General features: G+C 40.5%; 2 protein-coding genes across 2 annotated transcripts in view; both read left to right on the forward strand.

The window, feature by feature from the left end:
* Positions 1 to 2,384, forward strand: part of FREM1 (FRAS1 related extracellular matrix 1) — a 68,278-nt gene extending 65,894 nt beyond the window's left edge. The window contains exons 35-36 of the mRNA XM_086629399.1: positions 718 to 803; positions 2,185 to 2,384. Of these exons, the coding sequence (XP_086485525.1) occupies positions 718 to 803; positions 2,185 to 2,384 (286 nt within the window). The remainder of the gene's footprint in view (positions 1 to 717; positions 804 to 2,184) is intronic.
* A 9,192-nt stretch (positions 2,385 to 11,576) lies between these two features.
* Positions 11,577 to 13,782, forward strand: CER1 (cerberus 1, DAN family BMP antagonist). The gene is made up of 2 exons (XM_009990471.1): positions 11,577 to 12,104; positions 13,489 to 13,782. The coding sequence occupies exons 1-2, from the start codon at positions 11,577 to 11,579 to the stop codon at positions 13,780 to 13,782; spliced, it is 822 nt and encodes a 273-aa protein (XP_009988773.1).
* Positions 13,783 to 20,325: the final 6,543 nt, after the last annotated feature.

Genomic DNA, 20,325 nt, shown 5'->3' on the forward strand with positions numbered 1-20,325 from the left:
GGCAAGGCCACTCAGTGGCTAGGGTCTGCAAGTCCTCTTCTGGGGTTGGCACACTTGAAGGACAAACACAGGGCAGAGCTTATGCATTGGCTTCATCATGAAATAGTCCAGCTAATACACATCACCACCGCTCTCCAGTCTGGACTAAACGCATCCTCATTGCAGACAAACCAGTATTACCTCTCAGAACCACACTACCACTCTAAGCCAGACCCCTCAATTACTTGCACTTCATTCTGTTTTGAAACACTGCCAAGATTTTACCAGTGTTATACAAAGCTTTAGTTCTGTCATAACATGATTTTGAAAAGATATGGTCTGCTCTTCTACCAAATGGCTGAAGATGTATTTTTCAGTGGCTTGAATTTTAGTGTGGGCAGATTATTATTTGAGAGAAAAGAATGTATCAGCTGGTTTAAAACAGAGTTTGTGAGTACGAGGTACACATTTCCTGCGTACACTTCTTTTCAGTTGCCCAGCTGACTTAGCATTTCTGTGAGGAAAATCAGACTAGGACTTTGGTTCCTCTCCAAGTAATCCATAATTTTAAGACTTTTATCTTCATGTAATCATTCTTTCATGCCAGTAAGTAGTGGTTTTCCTGTGAAACGTTTATGTGCTTTATACTAGAATCAGTGCCTCTTGTGGATAAGTTGATAAGAGATGTCTGTCACTCTGTGAAATGCTAATTACTCCTTCCTCTCTCCTTGAGCCTAGATACCTGGGGAGTCTAGCAAGTGTGGCTAATGAGCAACACATGCAGTGGCTGTGGGACTTCAGCAGGAAGAAGCCCTTTTGGATAGGCAAGTACATCAGCTGCCTGTGCCCTCCGGGGATGACAGTTCCTGTGCACCTTGGAAAGCAGAAACTGCCACAGCAATTCCAGACCAGTTTTCAAATGTTGCATTGTTCTCAACTTTTTGCTGCTTCTATTATTTCAGAGCAAGGCATAAACTGAAAGCTGTAATTTCCCTGGCTAATTTTATAAGACTTTATCAAAAAGAAGAGTTTATCATGTTGCTTATTGCTGGGTTGTTTTTGCCTTGAAACCTTTCCCATTTTAATACTAGCTGGTAAAATAAGTTCTGGTGGAGCTCCTACTCTTTTGTTTGTATCATTTTTCTTTTGACCATTACTTTATTTATCTCTAATTTATCTTTTTAAACTCTACTTTAAATAATTATTTGTTACTGCTAATTTAATGGTGTCATATTTTATCATAAGTCTTGTGAACTAATTAGATGATCAGCTAAAGATTTCCTCTCCTTCAATTTTAGATTTAGCTGTCTGTTTCTTATTATGCACCTTGCATTTCATGAGAAATGGAGAGAACTCAGATGGGCCTCCTCTGTACCTCCTGACCTCCTTCTGTGGATGACTGCCTTAGCTCACGGACTAGTGCTATTGCTTTCTTCTAACCTGTCTTGTTTCTGCTATACTGTCCACTTTTTAGGTCCTTTTTTCCAATTGTGAACTGTAATTTTCAGCGCTTAGTGATTTTCTGAGATGGGCTGAATAGCTACACTAAGTTAACTTTAAAAGCTATAGTTAGTTTGGGATCATGTTTAATGGTATCATGATTCTGTTAACCTGAGAGAAATAAACTCCTCTGATAAGAATAAAGACCGTTGTGTCAATTTTCTGATCTTGGTCTCTTCTAGCTAAGACGACAGACCGTGTCTGAAAATATGCCACCCGTGTTGGTCTTAGTAACTCAGAGGCTAAGTGAAAAGGCGTGTTCTAGGTTGTATTGATTAACACAACTTAATTTTACAACTGTTAATTTCAACAGTGCAAGCAAGGTCTAGAAAGATCTGCAGGATTTTATTTTCAGAAGGAATCTGAAGGCATCTGAGGCTGCCTAGACTTGAGTACAACATTCTGCTTGGCATCTTAAGTACCAGAAGAGAAAGGTGGGAGGTGATAGACATGCAATAGACGGAAAGAGAGAAAATATTTTAGATAGGCAATAATGAGTAAAAGTATATTTTCCTTTATTCAGATGGCACTAATTGCCTTATGAAATATTAAATTGTATTTCACTTGTGTTCTTCCAGATAATTTTTTTTCTCAGCACAATATTGTATGCATTTTCTAGCAAAGGGATAGAACAACACCCTGCTGTTGGCACCAGGCTCCAGAGATGGTAAACATCACTGATTTGGTCTTATCAATTTCACACAGGCTTGAATGACCAAGGCAATCCTGGACATTGGGAGTGGAATGGAGGAGAACCTGTGACCTACGTAAACTGGAGAAGAGGCGCCTACCACTTTCCAAAGAGAGGAAGAAATTGTGTGTTGGTGCAGAAGCGAGGAAAATGGCAAGCAACTGACTGCAGGAAGGTCAAACGGAGCAGCTATATATGCTCAAGAAAGCTGTAAAGAATGGAGGATCTTGTGAGAGCTTGTGGATGTTCATGTTGTTTCAGTTACATTTATCTGCAGACATGTGAGGGTATGTAGTTAGAAAATTCTCCTAATCATCAGCAAGGTTTATTTTATATGCTGCCAGAGGTGCAGATGCATTGGACTCTAACCAGGGAACAGAGGTCAGTCACAAAGATTAAGTCCAGGTTAAGGTTTTGAACTCTCCTCAAAGACTTTGATCTCTCACTTAGTCATATGTATTTTTACACCAGAGAGCTAGGCCTGAAGGCTTTCACCACACTTTTGTGTAAAACAACCTGTTTTTTTTAAAAAAAAAAAAAAAAGAAAGTAGTAGATCAGTTGAGTTGCTTCGCTTTTAAGGATTAGTTGTGATTTGGTTGCTGCTTTAATTCATTTGTGGTAAAAACTGCGGTTTTACCCTGCAGTCACAAAAAGAAGACAACTGCTTGGGGTGGAAATGAGGGAAAAGTCTGCTGGGTGATGAGGGGAGAGACATTATGCCAGGAGACTGAGGCTTCCTTGGTGGATGCCCTAGTACAATGTCTTGTGATAATACCAGCGGCGGGATTTAGTGACAGTACCAACATGAGCAAAGCCTTGCATTTCTTTTTCTACCTCCCAAGGCCTGCTTCAGATCCTAATGGATCTGCTCGAACACAGCTGCATATCATTTCACATTCCTAACTAAAATCGTTAAACATCTTTTGAATTACAGAACGGTGCTGTAATTTTTAGTGTAATTAAATAATGAGACCTCTGTAAATCTAATGCTTTATCAAAGGATGGTTTACGCACAAAAAAAAAACCCACAAAAAACTGAAGCTTAATCCTAGAATATTATCTTGGGATATTCGGTGGTACATGAACATCAATAGGATTTACATGCGTGTATAAACCAGTGTAATCATGAGACATATTTTGTACCAAAGCGGCTATGGCTTTTGAAATGTATTAATCTAAGTCCTTATTAGGGATTTGAGGTTTTTAAAAACAATAATAAAAATTCCAGATTTAGCTCTGAGAAAGGCTTAAAAATCAGCATTTAATAGAAAAAAAAAAAAAACAAGCTGTTCGATTTTAACTTATTTTAAATACATGCAGTTGCAGTGTTACCATTTCGTAACATTATAGTAAATTTATATTTGACCTGTCAAAAACCTTGCTTTAGGACCTTCTTACTGCCAGCCTTTGAATTAAAAAAAGGAACAAGTCAGAAGCTTCCTACAAAAATATTAAAGCTCCTCTCTAACCCTCCCTCTGCCCACGATGACTGTGGGACAGTTGGTGTGGCACTGAGAAGGGCGACTTTGCCCTGTACCTTCCGAACTCTCATCCCTCCCATCTGCCCGCCTGTTGCCAGCAGCTGATTCCTCCTCTGGATCAATTGCATCCGTACGCTATTTGCATCAGAGGTGCAAAATCTCCCTCTGGGGCTCTTCACAGCAATTTCTGCTGTGAATTTTCCTGCAAGGGACAGATGCAGCAGAATCACCTTTCCTTTCTGGGCTGAGGGATGGTGCTCCAGTGATTATTTATCCCTCCTCCTTGCCTTTGGCATGTGTGGGTTATGTATCCTTCCTCCTTGCCTGCGACATGTTAAAAGAATATGCGTGTGAGTAGCTGGACAGCCTTTGTATGAAGGAGACAACCTTCCTGAAGGGCCTGTTGCGGATAAGCATTGCAAATTTGGAGGAAAAACATTGTGGACAGAACCTCACCACCCTTACTGTTTGTATCTACAGACACAGGAAAAAGTATTCCCAGCATTTCTTTTTATTGGTCATGGTAAAATTTATGCCAAGTTTCTAGACACTTTTGCTTGAGCAGTTTTCTAGATCAACATAGACAGGCTAATTGTTTTAAGAACTCCCCAAACCAAGTACCTCTGAGTATTCATCTACATCTATTTTAATTCCAATAGATAGGATCTAAAAAAGCCCTTTGGGGATCTCCTGATGTTGTGTTCTGGAATTCCAGAGAAAATTGACTAAGAGAGCTTGGTAAGACATAAACTTTTGTTTCTTTAGGGCCTTGTTTATATAAACTGCAGAGTTTATTGGTGCTTTCTTGATAGAACCTGTCAAGATTATTTAAATACCTCTCCTAATTATTTAATAAATGAGTGACATGAACAGAGAGGGAATTTTGACCCAGGAGTTTTTTACTTGATCAGTAACTAATAGATGACTCACACCTAGGCTGAGACAACAGTGATCTCAGAGGTTTGCTTTTGTGAGAAGAGGGTGGAATCTCCCTTTCCTGTATTTTGTTGGAACCACTTCAAATTGATTGGAAGAGTATGCAGATTTCAGCACACAAGAGACTACGAGTTGTGCAAACTCTATATGTTTACTGGTTTCATTAAATCTAACACAATACACTAATGAAGCTAAAATTCTTACATTGCCGTGCAAGGATATTTCTGCCCTGAAAGGCTGCTGCATTGTTTTTAAATACAATGAACTCTTCCAAACATTTCTTCATAAATTTTGTCTTTCCTTAAAAAATAAGTATTTTTTCACAGATTTTTACAGCTTTTGTTAGAATACCGGAGTTCAAAAAATACAACATACTCAAATCAGGGAAGGCACAACTAAATCATTTTTTCTATTGCCATAGGAAGCTGCTGTCTCTAAGAGGTTTAGTAAGGAAAGGGCCTAAAATCCTGGGAAGTTACTGGAAATTTTTCCAGTCTTCAATCCTTTTGAATTAGATTCTGAGTAAACTCAGAGGTAAACCGGTATTCGGAGGATGAGCATCAGCAGGGGAGTTTTGAAAGGCTGTAAGTAAGAACAAGGAGCATGTAAACGCTGGTATTCACCTATGGATGCCACACTTTCTGGATAAACACCAGAACTATCCATGTGCCTTTTAAGAGCCACAGAACCCAGAAGCAGCCGCTCAGTGGAAAGAGCCCCACGGTGAGCCTAGATTTCTATAGAGGGACAGGGAACGTCAGGTCTTCGTGTGCCTGTCACTTTTACCCACCTCTCCCTGTCCAGTATCTTTTAAACCTGTTGATCAAACAAATTTGACAGAGAAGTAGTTGACTCGAAGACAATTGTCACAGAAAAAATGGGTAGGCAACTGGCCACAGGAGCAATTCTTCCAAAACAAAATACTCTAAAAGATTTGTGTTGTCATTAACTTCATGGAGATCAAGATTTTAAGCTGAGAAAAATCAGAAAAGTTTTCCAGATCTCTTTTGTGCACACTGAAACTTACTGAATGCCTTCAAGACTTTATTCACTCATTCTAAAATTCTAAAAATAGCTTTGAGAGAATGATATATAAAGGGAATACTGTGATTCCACATTATTTACACCACCAGACTGGTGCTATTGTAATTCTTGTATTCAGAACACTATATATATTGTTATGTTTAACTTTGTAATGTGTGTTAATACAAAACTGAAACATGTCTTGGTCAATATGTATTTCTTCAGTTACATAATCTCACAAAAGCTTTCTTCCTAGTGACAAAAACTATAGTTTTTGGGCATAGTAGAAATGCACTCACAGCATAATATACCTACCATTTACTGTATGCAGTATCGGTATTCTGTTTCTTCTTCTGCATGAGCCTATTCCTGAATTAATACTGTAAGGACATTTGTATTGTGAGCAAACCATTTTTAAAAGAGGAAATGCTCTTTATTTTGAGAAGTAAATTTATGAAAAGTTACAGATCTGCAAGCCGATATACAAGAGGAAGAATGAATTCAAGGAATATTCCATAAAATTAGATTTTAATATGATTATTGATTTAAAGGAGAATGTGAAAAAAAAAAAGTCATTATCCCTCAGTAACCTCAGTCATCTTTATGGAAGAGATGCAGACATCAGCTCTCTTCTACTACCCTTTGAGAAGCTAGGCTGCTTGTAATATGGAGAACTTTGCTCCTCTAATTCCATTGCTTAACTACTATCCTCCAAGAAGTATAAAGTTAGAAGACAAGAACTTTGGGTTTGTTTTTTTATTTTTATAGCGTTCAGAAAATGTATTGTTTTCTGCCAGAAGTAGTACTAATGAATAGGACTCTGGTATCTGAAGTACTGGATACAAGCACAGTAAGCAAAAGAATATAATTTTATTCACATAGATGAAATTTTCACATAAGTCTAAAGATATTTTTACCTTAATAAAAGAAAACTGATCTGCATCTCCTTCCTTGGATTACATTACAAACATTTTCTCGGTGTTGCCAAACTCTTCAGTGAATCACCACTGCTCTCTCAAAGTATTCATGGCAATCTGAGAAAGATGTGTCTTCCTGAAGACAGAAAAGTCTCTTTGCCCAGACTCTTCCTCCCTTGGCTCACTGTCCCACAGCTGAACAACCTGAAGCAATCAAGTGCAGACCCAACATAAGCTCTTCAGGCTGGGTTTGGAATAGGGTAGCCTCTCAATTAGGCAGTACGTATGTGCCAGTACCATTGAGGAGATGCTTCAGGAGGTGGACATCTGTCCAAAATCCACCAGCCTGAGAATTATAATAGGGAGAAACCCATCCATTGCATCCTGGGCACGTACCTACAGTCACGACAACATGGGCCAACACTTCCCCTAGCCGTGCTGGGAACGCACGCCAATGCTTTCAAGGGTGAGCATCTATGTTTTGGCAGCAGTTTAAAACTTGAGACTGTTCTCAGTTCTGTGGCTACAGCACAGAGAAAAGAAACAGAGAAATGTGAACAGGAAAGTATAAATGAGAGAAGGAAGAAACAATGCAACAGAGGAACTGACACTGAATGGCAAAGGGGGGAACTCATGAGGTACAGTATCTGAGGGTGAAGGTAGAAAACTGAACAGATTTATTGTCTGTTCTTTCATATCATACCTTGTAAAAAGCCTTTTGGTTTCATAATTATAACCTCCCCATGAGGCCTGTATGTGATCTGTTTCCCTGAAACTCAGTAAAACAAAGACCACAGATGGCTTTCTTTGATAAGTACAATAATTGGAGAATAAACTGCATAGTGCTAGTTCATTAGTTCTGAGGTCTTCATATGGGTTCCGTAAAAGATATATCTGGATACGAGTTTTTTCTACATAGGATGTGTTTCGAAAATGATAGGACATTGAATTGAGCTGTAATATATAAAATCCATTTTAATGATTTAATCATCAGTCATGCTATGATGAGACTATTTAGCTCAACAGAAGGCAAGTAATTCAAGCACTGCCTAAGAATTATTTTTAGGCATCAACTGGCAGTGTAAGTAATTACTCAGTTTATGTCCATAATGACTGAATAAAGCTCTGCAACAAATGAATAATACCACTTTGCATTTCCATAGCACTTGTCATCTATAGACCTGACAGTTATAAAAGGATGGGCAAACATTCACAGTGACTATTTCTAGTGAAAACAGAATGTCCCGAATAAATTGCTACTATGAAGGCAAATCAAAGCCTGCTTGAAAAGCACCGTTGCATTTAGCCACAAGATTTAGCAAACAAAATACAGTGAAAACATGTGCTATGCTTATATGAAAGGGTAATCAGGCAGGAAAACAAATTTTTATAAAAGATACAGCGATCCTTTTTGTAGAAATCTGAGATTAGCTGTATTTGGAACATAATGATTATGTGCCCAGTCCAACATCTACTGTCAATTATTAGTCTATGCAGTTGATGCCACCACAAAGGGAGGTATAAATACTTACTATTTTTAACTTTGGAATGATCCTCCAAACTTGCTGGCTGAGCTGGGATGCCTTCCCGTAATGCAGGCAGGCTCCTGGCTGAGCTGAGGGGCTGAGGATAGATCTGCTACCTGTACACGGATATACAGGCAGCTGATTCCAAAACAGACTTAGGCAATATGTAAACATAGAACAAACTGTGCCCAGACGTACCAGGTCCCGTTTCTTACCAACTTTTGTCTCTTGGAAAGCAGCCGCAGCTTACTATCATAGGGATGAAGGAACAGTATGAGACTGGCCCAGCAGAACCAGAGCTGGAATGCCCATTTTGACTCTCAAGCAGATGTTAGGTAAAACCAACCAAAAAAACCAGGAACTAGAACTGGCTTGACCTAGAGGAGAAGAACGCTTTGTTTCTGCCTTTGGGATGCCGAGTGGCTTGCAGAGTCACTTGCTGACACCGCTTGGCTTCAGCTTCTATCCCACCCTTCTGCAATCAGTACTTTGTGGTCTGACATCTCAAGCCCTCTAAGGCAGTACATTTTTCTTGCTGAATGTTACGGGATTAGGACGGTACGTACCATGAACGGATCCTGATCTTGAACAGCTTTTTTTTCAGTGCCATTGCACTGCAAAAGTAACACTAGCAGTTTAACAGCTATACATATATGCCAATACTAATGTTTTTATACATTCCTTGTTAATATTTGCACTGCACCGATAACCCAGACCAGTTTAGTTTAGAGAAAAATGTCTGGGCAGCCCAATCATTCCAGTACTGCCATTTACTTAACGGTTATCTGTGCATTGACACACTTAAATCATTTGCACCATATTTGCTGCTTGCAAGGTGATTTATTTTTTGTGAAGAGCTGCAGAAAGAAACCTCTGTAAACAGCAGTAATAAAGTGATTTTTCTCATACTCTTGCTGCAACGGAGAGAACTCTCCAGCAGAAACTAAGATGCTATCTGGGCACCAAACCATGCCTCAGCCACATCAGACAAAAAGGGCAGAATACACCTGCACACATAGACATACGTGGTTTTTTTTTCTTTCAGGGCAGATTGGGGTAAATAGTCTTTTTTCTTTCACCTTGAAGGAGGTGAGATTCTTTAAGCAGGCTTTGAAGGGAGGTAAATTGGGCCTTTCAGGCACCTAGTTTTCAATTCTGTAAACATACAGGTGAGCAATTTAATGTAATTTTGATTAATGGATAAAGTTAAATACAGACATTACAGGATCAACACCACAGCTGGAACGTTTAAACAGAAAGAGCTGGTATACCACTGGTCTAGACTTAGAGAAAAGGAACTTCCTGGCAAAGGAAGTGAAAAATATCTGAAAGAGGCAAGAGCAAACAGAAAGAACTCCTCTGTTATGTTGCCGTAATCCAGACCACATCTTCTTTAAACAGTTTTAGTTAGTTCTATTTTAAAATTCTAAGGCAAGGAGCTCCAAAAATATATGTTGCTTCAAACAGTCAAATCATGTTTGAAATACATTGCCAACTGTGTCAGACCTTTCTGTGTCAGTATGATACAATACAATACACAGGTGTGAGTATCAGCCCAGTCTTGCAACTCTATGAGCAACTAAAATACAGAGTAAAAAAAGAAGGAAAACTCAAACTATGATGTCTTTATCCTTGCTGAACAATTTTGAATGACTACTACCAACGTGCACCAGATACAAGAAATTTTAGACCCAAAGGTCAACTGCTTCAGTTCAACTTGTCGGCCAATGAAGATAGGATGTGAGGATTCAAACTGCACGTCTAGGCTATTTAATTATCTACCATCAAATCAATCCTCTTGACTCATTGTTGCTCCACCCTAACACTGCACATGCTTGTGTAAACACAATGCAAGGACTTTTTTCTTGCATACCTCACAGCTGATCTTGTTGCAGATGACAGTATTTTCTGTGATTTCACTGCTGATAATTGTGGGAGAATCTGCCCCTCCCAAAACAGGCCTGAGACTTCAGAAAGGCACTAAACCAGTGGCAGAATTAAATTGCTTTCAGCTGAAGTTACAGAGCAATAAAACTTGTGCTTGATGGCTCTGCCTCCCTTAAAGAGATCATCCCGTTGAGGTCAAGGCACCTACACACTCTAATATTGGTGTATGAAGCCCATTCTTGTTGCAGTGCTATGCACTTCTGTCTCAAGATGGACCTCGAGGTAAGAACAAGTTTTAACTCAAGTGAATTATGGAAAAGCTCTAGATCTCCACTAACTTCGTGTTAAAGTTGTAAGTCAGCACCTCACCAGGCAATTACTTCACTACAGTTATCAGGCAGTAAACTAATTCTGCAGTCGGGTAACTCTATACATCTAATACAGACCACTTAGTTTTTCAAGAAAAATGAACACATTAACTACAAACTTAAGAGTTTATTGACAGGCTCTTTCTGGTATGAACAGGAGTGTGGTGAGATTACAGTATCTAAATGCAAATTATCTGAAGTAGAATTTCCTTTTAGTATTTTCAGATTAGGATCAATGTTGGCAATGTTTATTGAAAATATTTTTTTTCTTCTCTCAAAACTTTCCTCTGTTCAATGTTTTATCAGATTTTTTTTTCTTACGTGTTGCAGAGCATAAATTTGCAAAAGACATCTCCAGTTTAGGGTCTAGTAGTCTTTAGATATTTCGATTGAGACATTGATGTCTAGAATCATACGTCAGTTCTAACATGTTTTGTTTAAATCTTCACTTTGTTTACCAACTTCACAGGATGTCTGTAGCGACTCTGGTGCCTGAACAGTGTTAGTTAATCTTTGAGAATCTGGGGTGCAGATTTTCTTCACCCTGGGACCCTTTATTCTAGGTTAGTGTTATACACTCCAGTAGCTGCAAACCTGCTGTGAAGGAGGTGAAGCAAGGGCTAGCGCTCTCTGCCAGACCCCTCTGGGTGTGCGAGCACTGGTCTGCCAGTTTGCAGTGGTGCTGCTGCAGGCCTCAGGTCATATCCCAAATCTGAAAGACCAAAGCTAGACTTGACTTTTGAAAACATGGTCTGATTTGACATCTCCAGATCTAGCTTCATGTTTTAGTAAACTTTAATCAGCTTGCCTTTTGCTGTCGTGATGAAATAACGTTCTGTGTTTTGATAGTCTTTGGCTTTGTGGAATGGAAAGTCAAAATAAACAATGGAGACCACACTGAACATGCTAATACACAACCTCAAATGTTTCCTTAACTCCTAAGCCTAAACTAGACAGTTTATCCAAACATTTCCTCCTGTTGACTCCTCCTGTCCCCCACGCCATCCTGGGTTACTAGATTTTTAGATAGGAACTTCTAATACACATAATCCAGATTGAAAGCAGAGTTTCATTAGCACGAACTGCCCTATCATAATTGTAATCTACAGCAAATGAATGCAATTAACCACACCGGGGTCTGCCCTGAGCCCTCCCCTCCCCTGCACATGGGCAGCAGCCATAAGCTGACACCAGGCTCACGTATAAAGCTAGGGTGCTACGTTCACCACGACAGCAGCCGGTCTACAGGGTTACACTTTCCAGGATCATGTCCCTGCTGCTGCTTCAGCTGTTAGTGCTCTCATGTCTGGGAGTCGCAGAGCCACAGGGAGATTCACCACAAAGGAAAAGCAGGCGGCCGTTCCAGCACCTCTTCTATCTGCGCAAAAATCTGCTGGAAAGTCAGAGTTTTCGTGAGGTGGCAGGGAAAAAGCCAGTAGGTGTTGAGGAAACCCTGGGACAACCAAGCTTTTTTGTAGCAATTCCACAGACGGCATCTGAAAGTGAGAGGCAAGAGGAGAAAAAAATGTCCAGATTCATCCTTCCCAATGCAGAACACCACGCAGACAAAGACCTGAGAACCTGGGCTACACCCAGAGAGATCTCTCCCGTGGAAAACTTCTCTCCATCCCACTATTCCAGCAAGAGGGAGGCCGAACCTCTCTACAGAAAAGATGCCAAGAAATTTTGGGACCACTTCATGTTAAAGAAAAATTCAGCATCTGAAGAGGTTGTCCTGCCAATCAAGACCAATGAAATGCACCAAGAAAACTGCAGAACCCTGCCTTTTTCCCAGGTAAGAACAGGTGTCCAAGATCAATAAACATGTTCCCCTGCTTCTTGTAATCAGCAACTACAGACACACAGGTTGGTTCATTTGCTAAGCCACAGGGCTGCTTCACAACACTCACATGTGATAAGCAGCTGAAAAACACTGCTAAAAAAGGCTGAAAAAGCTTTATTCTGATGAGGCAAGCTGCTGAATTGCAGCACTGGAAAGCCACACATCCAATTTTCAGAGAGTTATTTATACTTTTTATGCAAAGACGTTCTGACCTAGCCTGAGCAAGCAGGGCAGTGACGCATAATTATCTGTTCAATCAACATATATCTAAACAGTTTGTATACATGAATTTCCTATGCATATACACATGTATGTACATGCACACATATGCACACACACAGAGTCTCAGGGCAAGTATTTACAGCAGAAGCTGGTTGTTTTCTTACAGCTAAGCAAGGATTCCTTTCTGCTGTATTAACTGGAAAACTGATGCATACATCTAATTCTGTGCTAAGAATGCTGGAGAACTGGTAAATTGTCCCACGCACGGGTGACGCCACTCTGCCATATTGTAACATCAAGACAAGCAAATGGTATTGATAAATGTGCTGTATTCCTTGTAATGTAACATCTATTCTCAATGTTTCTGTAACCAGGGTCGGTCAAGGACCATGTTTCACATCCCTCACTAGATTTATTTCATTGGCAGACATATGTAAATACAGATGTGGTCTAGAAACTCGTACCGTTTTACTTTTTGTGCCATGCAGTACAGCAGGCTTTCTCCAGGATGGCTGTAGTCATGCCGATACAAAAGTGCTAACTTCAGACTAGCTTTTTACAGCTTGGGAGTTGACATAGACTCTCCTGATATAAGGCATTGTTATTCTTGCAGATCAAGAGATTACAGAACTTCCATTGTACTTTTAATATTTTTGTTTAAAAAAAAAAAAAGAAAGAACACTATGCCTCTTCCACATGGAGACAAATCTTAAGATTACAGTTGAGTCTAGCTTGTGATTTATGTACAAGTTCGTGGGGTCACAATGATGTTTTGAGTCCTGCAAAGTATAAGACTGCTTAACCATGTCAGAAATTTAGAACTCAAAAAGCAATTAAAAGGTAAATATGACAAACTCACCTATTGGATTTTCCCCTGTCAGCTCACAAAGGCTCAGGTCGAAGCAGATTTTGCCTTTTTCATTCAATCTAAGAATTGTCCATAGAAGCCTCAAAGTTTGCTTTTAAAAGCTCTTATGTTTTACTGCTTGCTTGAGATAAACATGTTTAAAGCAAATGTTCTGAGAAGAAAAAATATAGTATTTAGGTTTCTTTTTTTGCCTTCATGCCTTCTAGCAAAGTCCACGGGTCATTCATGTACTGCTTTGTATTTCAGAGTGTTACTCATGAGAGCTGCGAGAAGGTGATGATACAGAATAACCTGTGTTTTGGAAAATGTAGTTCCTTTCATGTTCCTGGTCCAGATGATCGTCTTTATACCTTTTGTTCTCATTGCTTGCCCAGTAAGTTCTTCATGAAGCGCTTGGATCTCAACTGCACCAGTTCTGTCCCAGTGGTCAAAGAAGTCATGATAGTGGAAGAGTGTAAATGTGAAACTCAGAAGATTAAAGACTCTGTGACTGGATCTCTACTGTCAGACTTGCATGCAAATGTACATGAGCACAACTGAACTGTGCAAAGTACCTCTTAACTCCTTCATCATAAGAATTTGCCATTGAAAGAAACCAAAAAACTAAAGCTTTCACCACACTGGTACACAAAAAAATTAGACGTAGACTTTCTACTTGAACTGCTTTTCTGCTTCAACAATAATTTTACCTAAAATGTAACAGATGTTTCCTTGCAGCTGTTAAAGAAATGGAGGTGAAATTACTAGGCTTATGTGTAGAATTCTTGCTTTAACAAATTTTTCACCCTTCTTATCTCTGTTTCTAGGATGCTAGTAAACAACAGCTGAAGAAGCAGCGTGACTTATCTGTGCAAAACCCTAATGTATTGGCTGGTTTACATGGCCTTTGCTTGCATAGTGGCAACACAGATGAGGCTTTAGTCTCTTCCCTGCAAGAACAGGTCTACTTTTACATCAAGATAGTCACTGGAGAGTGTAACGTATAAATGGACATAAGGCAGATAGAAAGCTATGACTAGTTAAGGTCATTCTGATTGCTCCCAGCTGGAGTTCATTATCCAGTGAAAACTAATATACTTCACAATTTACACACTTAGATAGTGGTTGCAAAGAATATTTTGCCATAGAAATGACTTACTCTTCTTCTACATGCCTGCATTTGCTCTGCAGGTTTTGTTTTTCTTTTTCTGAAAGTGTTACATAGTAGGAGAAAAAAAAAAAAATTGTATACTCCCACGGAAAACAACATAAATGAATGTATTGTTATTATTTAAATTATTTAATGCACGCTTTCCAGTCTGATGAATTTGAATGTTAGTGACTCCAAGATTAAGTAATGTTCTCAACACTTAAACTAAAGCAGAAAAGGCGTTTGTCTGACAGAAAATCTGCAGGATTTTATCAGCGTGGCAATACCTGTATAGCTTTACAGGAACAGCCAAGAAAACTCTCTGCTAGGAAATGTCTGAGTCCAGTGCTCACCAACACAGCACCAGTGGCTGTTAGTCAAAACTGCTGGCTTCTCTGCTCTCTCCAGCTGCTTTTTCCTGGATTTGTCTTGCAGACCTGGCACACCAGATAGTAATCAGCTTCCGGCAATTAGACTTCAGCCTATTTCTAATCCAGCTCCTTTACTCCTCTGGGAATCTGCTCCTCTGTTACTGCCAGACTCAGACCTGGGCCCCTATTGTTAAAACTATCCACAGCTTCTCTTTGGGTATTGGAAATCAGTATTGATACAGCTGGTCAATCCATGGGATGGGTAAACGATTCCTTGTATTTGAACTGTGCTGTGACCAGAAGTGTCTTAATATCCTCTCAAAAAATACATTCAGCATGGCTTTGGAGTGCAAGGCCCATGTTTAATATTTGCTGAAAATTGCTTGTGAATGATCTTCTGATACAGCATCTGAACTGCTGCAATAGCTGTTTGCTTCTGCAGGTCACTCGCAGTCAGCAAACTGAAGATTAGTCTCTAGTCATCTCTCACTATATATAAACCTGTTTTTAAATAATAAAAATTGTGTATTCGAACGAAGCCTTCTCTTTGTCCTTTTAGACTAAGCAAGCTGTGTATGTTTTGGCATAGCATATGATGTCATTCCAAGAAACAAGCTGTTAAGATCTTATCCCTGCGTTGAATGCAATAAAGAAAATACTTATTTTAACTTAATATTTATTCTAGCTTTATAATGCTGATCGATATCCTCAGGATGCTAGTGAAATGAACTAGAACTCAGATTCAGAAATTTACCTTCACACGTAAGGCTGTGTGGAGCACAAGTGGGCTCGGGTCACGCACAAAGTGAGAAAAGCTTTTCCAACAGGCAAAGTAGCACCAACCAGCAACCACATAGTTTCAGAGAACAGAGTATGGCTCCTGCTTTTTTCAGCAGAGTTTCCTCCTCACGGGGCACGTCCAATTGCATGGTCAGCCCTAACGACTGGTGCTTCGTTAAAGCATGCTGAGTGCAAGTGGAAAAGCTAAGAAACAACTCCCTGCCTTACCACAAGGTTCAAACCCCAGCACTTTATCAAACCTCTGGGAGTCATTGTGTACAGTCATCAGTACATTGCGTACAGCCTAAGGATGAAAAGCACACAAAGCATGAAAGTTCCCAACTTTTTTTTTCTTTATTCCCAACATCATTTTTTAATCTGAAAAAGCTAAACCATCTCAGGCTCCTAACTACTTATGTTTTAAAGCTGTGTGGACATATCAGAATGTTCGTCTGTGTTTTCATTTTTTTCTTAAATGCAACTACATTTTAGGTTTGGTACTTGCAGAGAACCACTTAAAGGCAGGACCTGCATGCACTCCTAGTAAGATCACAAGTCACTTTAAAAGAAAAATCTCCCAGTCTTATAATTTTGACTGCTAAACTGTGACTTTTGCACCTATGGATGGCAGAACTGAAGCTATATTGTGGACTGTAACACATTCAGCCTAATTTTTCAAGCTCTTTCTGTGTGCTGAAGCATTATTGCAGTCAGAGGCAGCTATTCATGCAAGGAGTTTGCAGGACCAGATTCTTAGTGTGAATTTGCACAGCTTAAAAGTAGGTGAAAAGAGGTAATGACAGCTGTAGTAATTGCTAATTAGATTAGTGATGTAGGGTTTTTTTTTTACGAATGTTTAATTAACCCAGCAATGACTGGTTGCATGTAATTAGCACGGTACTCTGCAAAATCAAGAACGTGCTAATTGGATCAGATTTCTCAGCCTTTAAAAATTCCCTATTAGGAATAAGTTGAGCCCAGGGGCTAACAGGATTTTGCTCTTTCAGCACAGCTATGATGGCCTCTACTAGGATAATTATGTGGGTCAGGAAGGTGAGGGGTGTGATTTATATTACTATACGGATGCTTCCAGCAGTAATGCCATTATAGCAGCAAAACTGTGTGACTTTAATTTAGTCGTGTCCATTCAGAGGTTGCACGCTTTCTGTAAGGAAAGCTTTCCCAGAATAATTATGCTTACAATGAAAGCGCTGTTAATGCACTATCTTCTATTCCAGAGCAGTCCTTGCGCCAGCCAATCTTACAGAACAAGGCTAAGCCATTGTTGCAGAGGCCTCTGAAAATTCAGCTCGATCCCAACTGGAGTCCGTGTGCTTCTGCCCTTTTATTTGACCTACCACCTCTTTTCCAAATGCCTGTGCTGAACCTTGGAAATAACTGAGGAGAAGTGCTGTTTATTGCAATTGTTTAAGCAAAATAAATCTTCAGCACAGGCTGTTCTCTTAAATGAGGATTTTATGCAACTGGCTTTAATGCCTGTAATTACACTGAACACTAGAGCCTAGCTCTTAGCAAATTCTGCACAACCACACAATCTGGTGAAAAGTCTCCAAAGTGGCACTGAGTACTTGATGCTGTGCTCGGTACTTTGTTCAACAATTATGAAACATTCACAGTTACCCTCATGGCTGCTGGCTAACAAGCTTTAGCACGTTTTACTGACAGGTGGCAAAATCTCTGGTGGTACTTTCTCTCAAATATACCAGCTCCTCACTGCAACAGCAAGGTGATGAGATTCCTTACTCAGAAGAAGGGCCCGGCCAGTCTGTACAGCTGCATCATCACATCACATCTGGGAGTGTGTGCTGTGCAGGATGGTGCCTGGGAAGAGGTGCTGGAGTTGAGGCTATCTCAGGTCCCCCATCGATTTGCTTGCCAGTGGAAACAGGAAACACTGATAGTGAATGATAAATGTTGAGTGTTTGCAGTTTTGCTAAACCTAACTCCTTAACTACCTGGTATGCAGCCACCAATTTCAGCTCCCCTGAAATTTTTCCCTGAAATTTTTCCCTGACAGCTGTGCACACTCCCTCTGCTCAGATGAAAAAGAATGGGAATGAGAAGACTCTGTAGTTGGCCCACTGCAAGAATATTGATAAAAATGTTCATTGTCCACATTGAGAGTAACATCATCCTGTTTACAGCACCTTGTGCTCCATGGCATCAGTAAAATGCACTTCAACTAGAAAACCAAAAAATAGAGATCAAAAGCTAAAAAGAATAATAATAAGAAAAGTCAGGGCCACGCTTCTCTAAGGCATTTTCTGAGGCCTTTTCATTTCGCTGGTTTAGGGTATTGACCAGCCATTTAGTCTGATGCTCTGCTGGTGGCTGCAGCCCGCAGTCGGGGTGTTCAAACAGAGCGGGCACATCCCTGAGCCGCCTTTTCGAAGGAGGCACTGCCTCAACGTAACCCCCGCCGAAGCTGGTGCAAACTCACCTCGCACGGCAGAGGATACGGAAGCATTCAAGGAGCCTGTTGCCCTGCCTGGACTTCAGGCAGTAACTCCTGGAGGGAGAGAGGCGTTAAGAAAAGCTAATGCTAGGACATCTGCAGCTGGACATTGTCTCAGCAGAGCTCCTCACACCATTGAAGGGCCAGTGAAAATGAGCTCCCTAAATTAGGCGACTGCTTCGTCTAGCTTAGCCCCCCTGTAACCTGTCTGGGCCAGGGGACCAGTAGATTTCACCATGTCTACTACTGACACAGATCAGAAAATATATCTTGCCTTCGATTTTGCTGGCCATTAGGTCAGAGAGAAAGCAGAGCCTGAGAAGAGATTTTCCTTTAACATCTACTGCCTCATCCTCAGTATGCAACACCATGACTGTCGAAACCTCTGGGCCAGGACAGGTTTTGTTTCAGCACAGCATGTCATCAACACAGACCTCTGTCTTCATGACATGGATCTACATGACACGAAGTATTCTGATCCCATCCTAGGGCTAACTGTCTCCTATGCACATCAGAAAGGTTTATAAGGAAGTGAGCAACGCAGCAGCGCTGTAGAAAAGCAATGGCAGTAACAAATCCCACAATTTAGAGGGACCCAGGAAGATGAGTACTGCTGAGAAGGCTGATTTCTCAGCACAGGAGGTATCTGTGCACAGACAGTGCCCCTCCTGCACATCCATCAAGGGCCACAATTGGACTCAGAACGCATCCTGGGAAACAGCTTCATGAAGCAGTAAGAATCACAGGAGTCACAGTGTGTCTCTCTCTTTTGCTCGTGCTCTCCGTAGCAGAGCATCAGCTGTTACCGCACATGGCTTGATTTTAGCATGCTGATTTAATATTTACAGAGTGCCAATAAAATCTATATGATGACAGCTGGTGGCTCCTGTGGTAATTTATGAACAGCAACAACAGCACAACACAGACATCAGAAACTCCAAGAGGAATTCTAGGCTATTGTGCAATATTCAGCATTGAAGAATGTGATGTTTTTCTAATTTTGCAGACTTCTAATAATCTTTGTGTAAGGCATCCACATTGGACTTCACATAAAGTCCATACTATGCAAAGTTAGCATTTCCCCTAGGTATGTTTTTTTCCTTCGGAATGGAGTTCACCACAAAGAGTCATCTATCTGTCTGGATTCAATGCTCTGGCAGAAGTATCAGGTAATATCTATAGTATGAACTTTGCAAATTCAATTGGGAAGTCCAGCACGATCACCTGCTTTTCTTTCTGCACTGTGCTTCCTCCAAAAAATGTTAACACATGGGAACTGCTGTGCTCACAACTGAGCCAGAACAGACTATTGCCCTTTTTCCACAACCTGCATTTGGTCTGCACTTCCATGAGTAGAAAAGAGTAAAATACAATCTGTCTGACACGACTACAGACCTAATGGCTGGCTGTTACCCGTGTACCACTACAGAAATGCAAATACCGGGTATTTGACTAGAAGATGACATTATTGAGTGATTCTTTTTCATTTTACAAGAAACCTTCATCAATCGTACTATCCCTCTTTGTTTGTTCTTCCATTTTATTTCCCAGGTCCTTGGTTTCCTTTCCGCTCCTTGTTCATTTGCTTTTTTTCTTTTTTAATCTATATCTATTCTTCAAATCAGTGGAAAGTTTTCACAAACAGCTTATGTTTCTACCTGCATATAGGTAGAAACTCACATGTGAAATTTACCATGGAACGGAAGCAGAGGGTTTTTTATTAAAACAATCTTCCCAGTGATGCTTTTCCCCATACTTTCTAATAATCCAATTAATATCATAGAATCACAGAATCATAGAATGGTTTGGGTTGGAAGGGACCTCAAAGATCATCTAGTTTCAAACCCCCTGCCATGGGCAGGGACACGCTCCACTACACCAGGTTGCTCAAAGCCTCATCCAACCTGGCCTTGAACACTTCCAGGGATGGGGCAGCCACAGCTTCTCTGGGCAACCTGTTCCAGTGCCTCACCATCCTCACAGTGAAAAATTTCTTCCTTAGATCCAATCTCAATCTGCCCTCTTTCAGTTTAAAGCCATTGCCCCTTGTCCTATCACTACACGCCTTTGTAAAAATTCCCTCCCCAGCTTTCCTGTAGGCCCCCTTTAGGTACTGGAAGGCTGCTATAAGATCACCCCAGAGCCTTCTCTTCTCCAGGCTGAACAGCCCCAACTCTCTCAGCCTGTCTACATAGCAGAGGTGCTCCAGCCCTCGGATCATCTTCGTGGGCCTCCTCCGGACTTGCTCCAGCAGCTCCATGTCCTTCTTGTGTTGGGGACTCCAGAGCTGAACACAGTATTCCAGGTGGGGTCTCATATGTCTATTA

This window comes from Tauraco erythrolophus, chromosome Z (assembly GCF_009769465.1).
Source record: "Tauraco erythrolophus isolate bTauEry1 chromosome Z, bTauEry1.pri, whole genome shotgun sequence".
Lineage (NCBI taxonomy): Eukaryota > Metazoa > Chordata > Aves > Musophagiformes > Musophagidae > Tauraco > Tauraco erythrolophus.

Coding starts and splice junctions, on each gene's coding strand:
- CER1 (XM_009990471.1), top strand. CDS start 11,577: ATGTCCCTGCTGCTGCTTCAGCTGTTAGTGCTCTCATGTCTGGGAGTC. Junction 12,105..13,488: donor GAACCCTGCCTTTTTCCCAG/GTAAGAACAGGT, acceptor TTTGTATTTCAG/AGTGTTACTCATGAGAGCTG.